The following is a 12,717-nucleotide window of genomic DNA, read 5'->3' on the forward strand; positions in this document are numbered from 1 at the left end:
TTTTAAGTTTTTTTTGAATTATAACAGAATTAAATATTAAAATTTTATAAGTAATCAAGATATATTCAATAATTATTCATATAAAAAATACTACAAACTTAATAGTAAATAATATTGAATTTATTTCATTTGTAACGATTTGTTTGTCAACTGTCATATTTTGCCCAAATTTTCCGGCAGCGTCTCTTTTGTAACATCAACTGGTTATTTTATGATTCATATCTAATATTTGATAATTATCTACTAATACATTAAATTCATAATTGAGTACTCTAACCGAGTTTGTTAAAGAGAACATGTAGTTTTTATTCTACACTATGGAATCTAAAGCGCACTAAAGTAGCACTACTCTAAATGGCCATAAACAAAGTCAACTACCATAAGCTAAAATTTATTATCAGTTTTACTACGCTAAAGGGCACAACATATACTAAAGGGCATTAAACAATAATAAAGTCACATATTAATATACGTACAATAATAAAATCACATATAACAATAATTATTCATAAAATAACAATATATATTATTACTAATTTTTAGCACATAAATAAACTACTTCGGATAGAAAACAAAAAAATTAATTATATCACAAACGATCACAAAAAAACATACAACACAATAAAAATAACTAATAAGCATTATATATATATATGAGTTTTACCAAAAAGTAAGTCGGAATACCTCGATTTTAAGTTTTTTGAAATGTGAAAAATTGATAATTTAGGAGCCGAAACGAGAAATAGACGAGATACACTACACGACAACGCCTTGGATCCGGTGTTAGCTTGCTAAAATACGGAGAGGACACGATTTTTGGGGGACGGGTGGGCTCCAATGGAGTTTTAAAAAAAAAAGGGGGGGGGGGGGGAGAGACCATTTTGGTTCTGTCTAGTGGGGGAAGAAGACTGGCCCGATATTTTATATATGTATAGAACATATATAGGATGCGCTATACCTACCTGTCTTTTCAACTTCTGGTATAGTGCATCATGTATATGCGCTATATATATTTTGCCCGCCAATTTAAAATTCAAATATAGCGCATGCAACCCATGAGTTATACCTTAACGGACAAACGTGTTGTTAAGGTATAGCGCACTGAAGACCTGCGTTATATATAAATTGGTCCTCGAATTTTTTTCACCTATTTTTGTGCTTTGAGTCCAAAAAAGCAACACTTTGGTTCCGGGTTCATGTAAAACACATATATATATATATTGAATTATTATATAGATAATAATAATGTAATCAATCTAAATATAAATATAAAACCCAAGGTAAAATTCAAACTAATGTCTTTTTCTTAATGTTTTCGAGAGATTAGAATTGGATTGACATGTTTCCAAAATAACAGGGTAGAGGAACAAAACGATAAAATCAATTTCTGTCAAATACAAAAAGTTCTTTACTACTAATGAACAAAATTATAACTTTGCCGAAGAAATTTGCTTGGACCCTAAGTGGATAAAGACAACTTAACTAGGAGTTTTATTGGCTTCAACTGAAAGGCCTAATGTCTCTAATTAAGCATATCATTGAACCTTTCTCGAGTGTATAATTGTCTACATAAATGCAAATGCTTGAACAATATTGAAAGTATCAAGACAGGAAACCCTACAATCAATAATCTTAGCTTGGATTTCTTTCCAGAAAGCTCAATTGGTTTATCCTAAACGCAAATAGATAAGAATTACATTCCTATTGTATTTACACAGTGATAAACACTCGATTTCTCGTGTTCTTCAGCAGCGTTTATATATCTTCCTTGTAAATGTTGCCGCGACAAACTTTTCTACTGCCTTAAAAGTTAGACCCGCTATAATTCTACATTTTCAAACTAAAGCATCTTAGCATTGTCACGTTTTATATCGTTTGGTACAAATTAATGACTTGTTAAAATAACTCATAGTGTATATATCTTGTTAACGGAGTATAGGAAACATTTTAGTTAGCTTATATATGGAGTCACAAGTACACATTAATATATTGGCCAAGTTCTGAAAAGATATGTAAAAATCATATTTCAAGGGTATAAATAAGATTAAAACATGTAATTAAGAGGTTCCGCTGGCATCAGTGTAAGAGTTTAATTAATGCTTATTGCTCGTCTATATTGGGTCGTCCTCAGAGGCGGACCCAGGATTTGAACACAACGGGTGCACCACTGTATGCTAATCACTAGCGATAAATTAAATTCGGCGTGCAACTCTTTGAAAACTTAATGTTATGATGACTTATCGTTCAAGTATAAATAAAAAGAAGTTCTAAAGAAACAGAAAGTACTGAACAATGAGAGATTCCTTCGCAAAATGAATGCTATGGAAAGGAAAGGTGTTTGATTAAGCATGTTTCACACTTTAAATTTCTAGTATTTTAATTAAAAAAAGGTATGTTTAAATTATCAAAAATTACTAAAGAAATAAAGAATATGGGTATGTTAATAGTCAAAGAACCGAAGAAGAGTTTCAAACTTTTAGTTGCCATTGCCTAGTAGGAGTCAAAGTGATTGTTGAATAAGGATTTGTATGTTTCTATTTGTGGAGAGGTAAGTTACAATTTGAGGCTTTTAATTTTAAGGTAGGGATTTGAAAGAGAATAAAACTAATTAAGTTGATTATTATGTATTAGTACTAAGCTATAGTTGAATTCAAAAGGAAGATAAAAGTTAAAATTAAAGCAATTTGTTATTAAGTCTAAAAACGGTTGTATTCCAAGAACGAAGACAAAAAGGAGAAAAGGGTGAAGAGGGGTTTCAAACCCACATCATCAAGACAGGAAGTAAACTTAAATGCCCAATACAACCATTTCTTCATCCACCTTTTTATGTTTGGGGGCACATCTTAAATATTTAAGGGGTCCCATATATATGGACAGATATATATAACATATATATACAGTTTTTTTGCCGAGGCTAACGGGTCCCGTGACCCCTCAACCCACAATGTAGGTCCGCCTCTGGTCGTCCTCGTCCAGGGCAGCAACAATAATCTTTTCTATTGCCTTAAAAGTAAACCACTGTAATTCTATGATCTGATCTAGCCAGCCCCTTTCCGGCCATATGCAACATCTTCTATCTGCACCCACGACCTACTCGCCACAAAAAAGACATTTTAAACTTGATAGTTCTAGACATTTGGCTTCCAATAATAAAATATTGTGTCTTATGTTATTTCTTATCTTTTCAACCAAAGAAAGAAACTCTTGTTTTAGAATGAAATATCATTAACGTTTTTATTTAATTTGTTCTTATTTTCTTTTTTGCTTGATTAAATCATCAAACCTGAAAAATCAGTTTCATGTATAACATGTTTAATCGTCAATTTTAAATGGGAGAAGGTCTAAATATATCCCTGTACTTTCGAAAATGGTCTAACAATACCCCTCGTTATACTATTGGGTTATCTATACCCCTGCAGTCATACTTTGGGTTCAAGTATACCCCTCATTTAAACGGAGGGACACGTGTCATTGTCTTATTGGCCAATTCTAAATATCTCCTAATTAATTAAAAATACTCATTATTCATACCCGAAAAATAATTTTATAAAGCAATTTTATTTTTTGTAAAAACTGGAAAAAACTGATTTTTGTTTTTACTAAATACTGAAAAAAACGAAAAAAAAAATTTTTTTATTTTTTACAAAAAATTCTGCTTTTAAAAAAACTGAAAAATACTTTCTAAAACAATGTTTTTGTAAAAACTGAAAAATAATTTTCTAAAGCAATTAAAAACGGGAAAAAACTGGGTTTTTTATACTAAACTGAAAAAATCGAAAATATTTTTTTCCAGTTTTTAGAAAAACATTGCTTTAAAAAAAACTGAAAAATAATTTCTAAAGCAATTATTTTTGTAAAAACTAAAAAATAAAAATTGAAAAGCAATTTTCTAAAGCAATATTTTTGTAAAAACTGAAAAAACAAATATTTTCTTTTTTTTGTTTGTTTTTAGTTAAAAAATCAGTTTTTTCAGTTTTTAATTGCTTTAGAAAATTATTTTTCAGTTTTGTTATCCAGTTTTTACAAAAGCATTGTTTTAAAAAATATTTTTCAATTTTTTTTAAGCAGTATTTTTTGTAAAAAATGGGAAAAAAAATATTTTTATTTTTTTCAGTTTTTAGTAAAAAAAAAATCAGTTTTTTTCAGTTTTTACAAAAAAATAAATTGCTTTATAAAATTATTTTTCGGGTATGGATAATAAGTATTTTTAATTAATTATGAGATATTTAAAATTGGCCAATAAGACGATGACACATACCTCTCCGTTTAACTAAGAGGCATATTTAAACCCAAAGTATGACTGAAGGGGTATAAATAACCCAATAGTATAACGAAGGGTATTCTTAGACCATTTTCGAAAGTACAGGGTATATTTAGACCTTCTCCCATTTTAAATTTGGTTTATAGAATATAACTTTAAAAGGTAATACCGAAGTCATCGAATCGCACAAACTGAAATCTAACAAATAAAATACCGAACCGGTATGATACTATAACATTTTTAAAAGACAAAAAAAAAAAAAAAAAAAAAAAAAAAAGAACAGAAATCTTTAGAAACCGTACAAATCGACGGATGAACATTACTAACTCTCCACACCTTTTTCATCCCCGCCCTCACCTTTGTTTCTTTTTTCTTCAATTTTTCCCCTAGATAAATCTAAAACAATACGAAGATGGAAACTACAGGAAAATTTTTGAAGAAGTATATCTTCAGACAGAAAAAACTAATTTGGTTTCCTCATGTTTCGTCCAGCACGAATTACTTCATCAACAAGTAACAGCTGAGATGCTATAACAGGCCTGTAAAGAAAAGAGTATAGTAAGTAGACACATACAGAAAGAACAAAAAGCTTTCTCCCTTTTGTGGCATTTCAAAGGCTAAGCGGATATCGAAGAACAAGAGAAATCAAACTCCAGGAAATGATCAATGGTCACTGCAAAGGACTTCCCAGCAGAGTTGATGCTATTTAAGCATGCATAAAACACATGCACATGCAGCACAGCAAACAAAAAAGGAATGAAAAGTTCTCACATACCCAGAATTAACAATCTGACGCTTCACGGAATAGTTGTCAAATATACCCTCCATTTGTGGATCTATAGGTTCTCCAGTGTGATGATTTAGTCCGACAACATTTCCTTTGTCATGCTCTCCCTGAAAAGAGTTGAGATGTTTCAAAGACACTGACATAAAGTATCCATTGTTGCATGCATGAAAGATGGATTGGAAGTAGTATCTAGATACCGTTAGAGCTATGATCACATCTTGTGTATCAAGGCCAGAGTTCTCAGCAAGTGTCTTTGGTATCACAAGGAGGGCATTAGCAAAAGCTTCCACTCCAAGTTGAGCACGCTGTACGTATATTATTGAGACAAACATAGAGAGTGAGAAGACAGATACAGTACTTGAAGATATCAGATGGAAGTAGTGGTAGTGATAAATCCATATACACACACCCCTTTAACAGTCTTTTTCACTTCGTTAATCAGGTGTTGACGAGCTGCAACTTCGAAGGTCCCGGCACCCTGAAAGACAGCATTCAAGACTACACCTCAGTAAGAGGAATTGCATAACCTCATTTTCATATTACAAACACAAATTGTGCTTCAACACTTGAAACAACGAGAAAGCTTAAATTCCATAACCAGATATAGGCATATAAATTAAATTCATTAAATTATAACATCTAGTTTTGGAGTCCGAGATGATTGATTGATTGATTGTTGAAGCTGTACCTCCATTAATCAGGGGAAAAGAGAACTTGAGGTTATAAAGTCAATAAAGCCTTCCCTTTCAATACATCGTTGTTCGTAAATGTTCAACATAAGACACTGACACTTACTTTGAGGCCCCCAACTGAGAAGATAACAAATGATGCACAGGATTATCATGATCTCTAGCAGTATATACTCGCATAAACCGGATCATGCTCCCATGCATGCAGGTTTTTATTTTGAGAACCAAGAAATCCACGAGGGCCATGAAACACAGTTTGAAACTCGGTGGATAAATGGCCTGCCCTCTACCTTTTCCACTTAAATACCACGCTTATGTCTGTAGTATGGTTCAAACCCGTGACGTGCGCCTAATCCACACATCACGGTTGCACTCTTACCACTAGAGTAAAGCCCTGGGATGCATGCAGATTTTGGTCATCAAAGATAAACAAGCAGCAAAAAACAACAGACAAACAGGCACAAACATCATATGGAGCAACCATGCTGAATCACACAGATATCCATCTTGCTGATCAAATAACTATTTTTTTATATTTGGCAATGAGTAACATACGAGTACAACTGCTTCATCTTCAATGGTATTTTTGACTGCCCTTAGTCCATCACGGACTGCATCCTTGATTTGAGCTATTGTGTGATCATTAGGCCCTGTATAGAAAACAGCACTGCAGGTTAAGATCTACTGCTCCAGCTCACGATGATGATAAGCATCACGAGAACCAACAATACAATTAATCAGCAAAATGGTTTAACAATTAATAAGCACCTAAGAGTACCTTTGATAAGAATAGTACAGGAATGAGGATTTTTGACATTTTCTACAAAGGTATACTTCTCTTCACCAAGAACATGCTCATAGACCAGCCCAGCCCAGCCAAGGCAATCAGGAGTTAGGTCATCAACAGAGTTAACTGCCTCCCCGCCACAAGCCAAAACCAAACGTTCCATATTTCTCCTCTTTGCCCTTCGAAGTGCGATTATCTAGAACATGAAACAAGTATGATTACATAAAATGTTCTGGAAAGTCGAAAGAAGACAAGTCTTTATGTTCATGTCATACATTTATGTCATGCAATCTCCAGTTTGACTGTTCAAATTGCAATCTATAGTTTTGAGGGGAAAAATACTTTGGGAAAGAAGATCCATAAGTACTGAATGGTACAATGCCCAGACAGAATGAAAATTTTCCATTGTGAGTTGTGATAATGCATTAAAGAGAGGTGTCAAACTCTACCCTTTATTATTTAAGCAAAAGAGGAAATTACTAAAAATAAGAGCTAAAGGTGTAAAAACTTGCATTTGCATTTGCATGCGGGTGCTTGAGCACAGTGCATTTTAGGAAACCTTGGGTAAAACGTCACTAAATAAAAATAGCCTCAATATTTCAACCAACTCAAGCTGTTGTACATGATAAAATGGAGAGAGAGCTTATTGCATATGTTCTCATGGATCCTTTGATTGAGTCCTGAAAGCAAATGATCTGAAAAGGCACAGAACTTATGCAATAAAAGCGAGAGCTCATTGCATATTGCTCTCACGGAACCTTTTTTTGAGTGTTGAAAACAAATGATTTGAGAAGGCACAAAGCTAATGCAATAAATCAGTTCTGAATTTCTAACAAAGAAAAAGAGAAGAGACAAGCAAGCCCCATCCAACTGCTCCATTGTCCTAAGCAGTTCATAATAGAGCTCCACAAGTTTCAAATATCTTTTTATCTTTTCATACAGAGAATTGGAGTCTTTCGGATCTATTCGAGCATTTTATTTCCACTAAGCCCGTCCCCTTACCTTTTTTCTGTACGGCTAACAAAGGAAGAAAAGAGAGGAATAAAGGGGTTGTAAGCAGTTCCGTATTTTATCAAAACAAGCCCAAGTTGTATAGGCATAACCAAACATACTAATTAGTTCACAAAATGCTCGCACAGCAACCAGAGAAACCAAAATGGAAAAGGCTGCATGCTTGGTAGACTGAATGAATCAGCTAGCAAATTCACTACAAACTGAATAAAGAGAGCAAAGACAACTTACTCCTGCCCGAGCAAGAATGTCAAGAGATGGAGGATCAATCCCCTTCTGATTGATGATAACAAAATTGTTGTCATTTCCAGCGCAGACCTGCAGGGAACCAGCAGCATTGAATGTTATAAAGATTTTGTTACACTAATATAGAGCAATGCCAAATAGCCACCTGCACAGCATACCTTGTTCTTTAGGTCAATTATCTTTTGCACCCTCTCATCAACAGAACGCCTTTCTGCAGCAACCATTGCCTCTCTCTGCTCTGCATTTGAATAGAAAAATCCTGCATTTACTTCACTGAGAAAGAGAAGATTGATCAATGGTATGAACTCATCAAGACCAAGTAAACTTAAGCAATGTGAATCTGGATGAACACTATTACCTCTTCTCGTATTCAAGAGAGACATTACAAGTCATAATGTAACAGTTCTCTGCCCGCCTTTTCATGTCTGGATGTCTTGAACCATGATCAAGTACAAGACCCTCAACCTAAAAGCAGCAAAATCAATGAGGTGGCATATTAAACATTAGCATGACTTTTATCTGACACCTCCCACGCCCTGGGCAAAAGGAGGAAAGAAAAAAAAAACAAAAGTTTCTTCTTCATCTGGCAGCACGAAATATCATGCAGAAGTGAGGCAAGTGAATCCACATCTAGGCATTTTGGCATACTTAGTGAAATGTACATGGCTGCATGCAATAAATAAGCATTACACCATCTCTTTCCTTAACCCACATGCTAATGTCTCTTCAAGACCTCCAACATGGTTAGAATATTCGTCAGCTCATTTCATATTCTGGTCAATTAACCCAAGGTTTATTTATACATGCATCTTTCACTTTCTATGACTATCATTAGGTGTGTTAGGTTAATTTTTCACTTTCTCTACCCTAATCGGACCGACCTACTTTTTTTCGAATAAGGCCAGTCATACTTTCCTTCCGCACCATCCTAGATAAAATTCAACTTTTAAAAACTAAAGAAGTGTAATCTCAGAGTAAAATTATTTTCGTACACAGCATTCTTTATTTTACCATCACCTAAACTTAGAAAGAGGTACATTAAACTCGTTTTCATGCATTTAAAATTTTATTTGAAAAGTAGTATCTGCTTCGGAATCGCCAATAATTTTGAAGTTTGCAACTCTGATTCCAGTCCAAGAGTTTAAGACTAATCAGAATAGGATGTTCATTATTCTGCTCAGTGTTGTTATCATTGTCAATATCTGACAACTATTTTCACTATTCATAGAAATGTCAATCAAATTGTAGAAAGGCCAAGAGTAGCATTCCACATACCAAACGAGTGTCCACATCAAACTTGTGACGCATGTGCATTATCTCAACCATAAAAAGATCAATAGCTTCTTCAGGCTTGCGAATGCAGAGCACCTATCACACAAAGTTGCAAAGTATGTAATGAAGGATGATACCAAAAAACAACCAATATAGTTCATCATGCATCATTGCAAAAGGAAAATCGTCAGAACATTAAATCTTAGGCGTATCTCTCCCCTACTACAGGACTTATGCCGAATAGATCAATAAAAGAATTCTGTCCCTTCAGAGACCACCGATCCATCTAACTTTCAGACATGATAGATATCAGCATCGGCCGGTCCCTCTTCCCCAGGACACCATGTCTCAAAGAGGATATAAAACCTGACCAAATAAAAGGACCAAATATTTTGATGGCTAATAAGAATGGATGCTCACAGCATTAGCAACAATGTCAGTTAGCTGATCAGCCAGTGCTTCATACAACTGCGCCAAAACAATAAATTGGCATTAGCACCAGTGGGAAAGGAAGAGCATATCAACAGCAGAAACAAAATCTATAAAATTAAAATTGCGGAAGAAACCTTTGTTCTCAATGTCGTTCTTGCAACCATCTTCAATATCTCTTTATCTGGCTCATTACCCATCACTACAGGAGTCTTAAATTTTTCAAGAAATTGTAGAGTTGCTCTTTTTGCAATTTCAAAACCATCAACTAGCACACGAGGATGCATCCCTGCAAGAAAAGGACAAGCATTGGTAACCTAAATTAACCCAAAACAGATAGCAGATACTTACGCATAAGATTTCTAAAGGATCCTACAAGTAATACTGTCACTGAAATAGTATGTAAAAAAGAATGAATCTTTCATTGAATGTTTTTCCCTTTCTGAAAATTTTTCTTTTTATTTCTTCTTTTCTTATAATGAGGGTGAAGCTCAGACATATATGTGTTGGAAACGGAGTACATTTCTAGACCTTAAAAATAAGGTCTCATAATGAGCTGAGAAAAAATGTTATCATCATCATAGTCGCCCTACTTCTGAGAGTTGGTCTCTTTCAATTATTTTCATTCTTTTTTAAAGGAGGAGTGCATAAACCATCATAAGCTCGAGGGCTATTTTCATGAACAAGAGTAGCAAAGTTCCGTGTTTTATTTTTCTTTTAAATGTGTAGAACGCATCAAAAGAATAGCAATAAAGTTGCTTGGAAAAGTAAATAATATATGGCAAACCTTCATCTATGCATCGTTCAGATTGTTTCATGAGCTCCCCAATGAAAAGCACAGTAGATGTAGTACCATCCCCACTAGTATCATCTTGAGCTACAGCAGTCCTAGCAATCATTATTGCAGTTGGGTTCTGAATTTGCTGCAGTTTTAAGTAAAAAAAGGACATTAAAATCAATTACCTAGGAGCAACAACAATTATCTTCCACTTATCCTCCACAAGGATAAAATCTTATCTTCAAAATAAATATTATAAATTTAGCCACATTAACGGAGTCACCAGTGATATGCTCACATGGCTAAGACAAGCTTTGCTTCTTAAGAAGTTCATAGATCTTGTCACAAGACCTAGTTTCCACTTCCATGAAAAGATTTAAATATTGATCTTGACTTCTGCGAACACAAAATAGAAACATTGACGCCTTAATACCAAACTAGTTGGGGTTGGCTATATGAAGTCTATATCTATTCCGCTCCTTTTGAGCCCATTTCACTTCAGTACCCACTACTCAATAATTTTTCTTTTAACACAAATAGGAATTCTCTAAACTCCAGACGTATCTCTGCATCAACATGCAAATCCGTAAACAAATTTTCAGGACACTGCCAAGTGACAACATTAATACTGAATATCAGACACCACAAACAGCATGAACTCAACCTGTTTGATAACGTAAGGCAAAAGCAAGAAGCAAAATACCCAAAAACAAAAAAGAATGCATCTAAAGGCCAAAAAGAAACCTTGGGCCTAAGTCGACCACGAGGATTAGCTAAAATGGTGAGTATTGCCTACGACCATACAAGGAGACAACAACTCATACACTTAGGGGTCGTTTGGTAGAATGCATTAGAGAAAATAATGCATGCATTAGCTTTGGGTATTATTAATCCCTTGCTTGGTACATTTTTTTCAATCTATGTATTACTAATGCAAGTATTAGTTATACAACCTATTTGGTATTATCCTATGTATAACTAATACATAGCAAATCATGGTATTAGCAATACCAAGGCTATTAATGCATGCATTAGCATGGTTAAAAATAAAATTGTCCTTAAAGTTTCTTAAAGCTAAAGAATATGGAGGGCATTTTTGTACACAACTAATTTTCTTAAAAATTATACAATGAATTTTAATTTTTATACATCACACCAAACAATAGATAAGAAATAATCTCTGCATAACCCATGCTTGCATACTTACCGCTGCATTACTAATCCTTGCATTACTAATACACCTTATTCAGCACTATTCTTATACACCTCACCAAACGACCCCTTAAAGCAATGTGGAATTCTAACAGCCCCATCATACCCAAGACTAGCCATGTGGAGCTTGGAGTTAACATGGGTGCCCAAACAAGTAGCCAAACATCATGAATAAGTCCGGCGGTGATACTTAGAGGTGGACGGATCTCTGGTGTAACCTATGGGTTCCCCTATGGGTTCAGGAGAACCCGGTATCTTTTGCCAAAACCCTATATGTGCATTTAAAAATCCACTATATATGTATAAATATTTAACTGTGAAAACAGTTATTATTGTATATTAACTAGAGGTCAATTGAGGTCAAGGTCGTGATAGGAATCCATAAACTTCAAAAACGTGGATTCACTTTTGGTGATACTATGTTGGCAAAATGCACTTTGGGCCTAGCTCATCATTTGCACCACATAGTCTTACTTTTTACGAATTTACCCCCTAACCTAGTCATTTCTTTGTAAAGTCATGAAATTGAAGGGAACTGAAATCACATAATGCTTGAGGAAAGGAAGAACTGACCATCTCTTTCAACAATGTGTTACCATCCTTAGTAAGCTTAATATCACCGGCACCGCCAACAAGCCTGTCGTCAAACAAAAAAATAAAGCCTCTAATAAATATGAAGATGAAATCAACGCCAAAAAAAAAGGAGTGTGTGTAACTGACATCTTGATGGTGCCTTTAGGGCCGAGATTGGTTTTGAGAACATCCTGTAAACCCTTGGCGGCGTTGATGTTCATGTGAAGCGCCGCAGATTTGTTGAGAACCTCTGCATTTGGATTCAGTACCTTTACAGACATCTTCAGTTATTTGCAATGCGAGAAAATACAGATCGCGGGAGAGTTTAAAGAGAAAGAGAAGAAGTAGGCAAGTGTGGTAAGAGTTTGTTTCTCAACTGTGAGGGCTGGGTTTAAGGGCTTACTCCAAGGGTTCTTCTTTTTCTTTTTTCTTTTTTCTTTTTTCTTTTTTCTTTTTTCCTTTTTTTTATTTTTATTTTGGAGTGAGTAACTCGACCGATCTGGCCGGTTTAACACTTAATGGACCGCCCGGAATTACCATTTCCCTCGTACTCAGATAATTAAAAGAAAAATTAGTATCCTGTAACAAAACATAAAAGGAATTGGCAATTTTTTAGCTTTATATTAAGTTTGGCAAAGATAACCCCAAACAATTGACATTATATAGCCAAAT

The 12,717-nt window shown here is 34.4% G+C and overlaps 1 protein-coding gene and 1 non-coding gene across 2 annotated transcripts; both read right to left on the reverse strand.

The window, feature by feature from the left end:
• Positions 1–4,515: 4,515 nt before the first annotated feature.
• On the reverse strand, positions 4,516–12,462 carry LOC104101786 (T-complex protein 1 subunit zeta 1). The gene is made up of 15 exons (XM_009609304.4): positions 12,193–12,462; positions 12,046–12,109; positions 10,270–10,405; positions 9,620–9,771; positions 9,474–9,521; positions 9,057–9,149; positions 8,140–8,246; positions 7,940–8,054; positions 7,767–7,853; positions 6,516–6,720; positions 6,293–6,387; positions 5,458–5,526; positions 5,246–5,353; positions 5,037–5,155; positions 4,516–4,800 (listed from the first exon to the last, which is right to left on the reverse strand). Exons 1-15 carry the CDS (start codon positions 12,324–12,326, stop codon positions 4,725–4,727), a joined length of 1,608 nt encoding a protein of 535 aa, XP_009607599.1. The 5' UTR covers positions 12,327–12,462; the 3' UTR covers positions 4,516–4,724.
• Positions 9,966–10,071, reverse strand: LOC117278107 (small nucleolar RNA snoR69Y). Its single transcript, XR_004508426.1, has one exon. It is a non-coding gene; the product is annotated as a small nucleolar RNA snoR69Y (small nucleolar RNA).
• Positions 12,463–12,717: the final 255 nt, after the last annotated feature.

Source organism: Nicotiana tomentosiformis, chromosome 2 (assembly GCF_000390325.3).
Source record: "Nicotiana tomentosiformis chromosome 2, ASM39032v3, whole genome shotgun sequence".
NCBI lineage: Eukaryota > Viridiplantae > Streptophyta > Magnoliopsida > Solanales > Solanaceae > Nicotiana > Nicotiana tomentosiformis.

What these genes read in the sequence shown, in the direction of transcription:
- LOC104101786 (XM_009609304.4), bottom strand. Translation starts at nt 12,326, where the DNA reads ATGTCTGTAAAGGTACTGAATCCAAATGCAGAGGTTCTCAACAAATCT. An exon ending in CTGACATTGTTGCTAATGCT is followed by an intron (nt 9,150 to 9,473) that starts GTGAGCATCCAT and finishes TTTGTGTGATAG; the next exon opens with GTGCTCTGCATTCGCAAGCC. An exon ending in TAATTGACCTAAAGAACAAG is followed by an intron (nt 7,854 to 7,939) that starts GTATGCTGTGCA and finishes GGTTCCCTGCAG; the next exon opens with GTCTGCGCTGGAAATGACAA.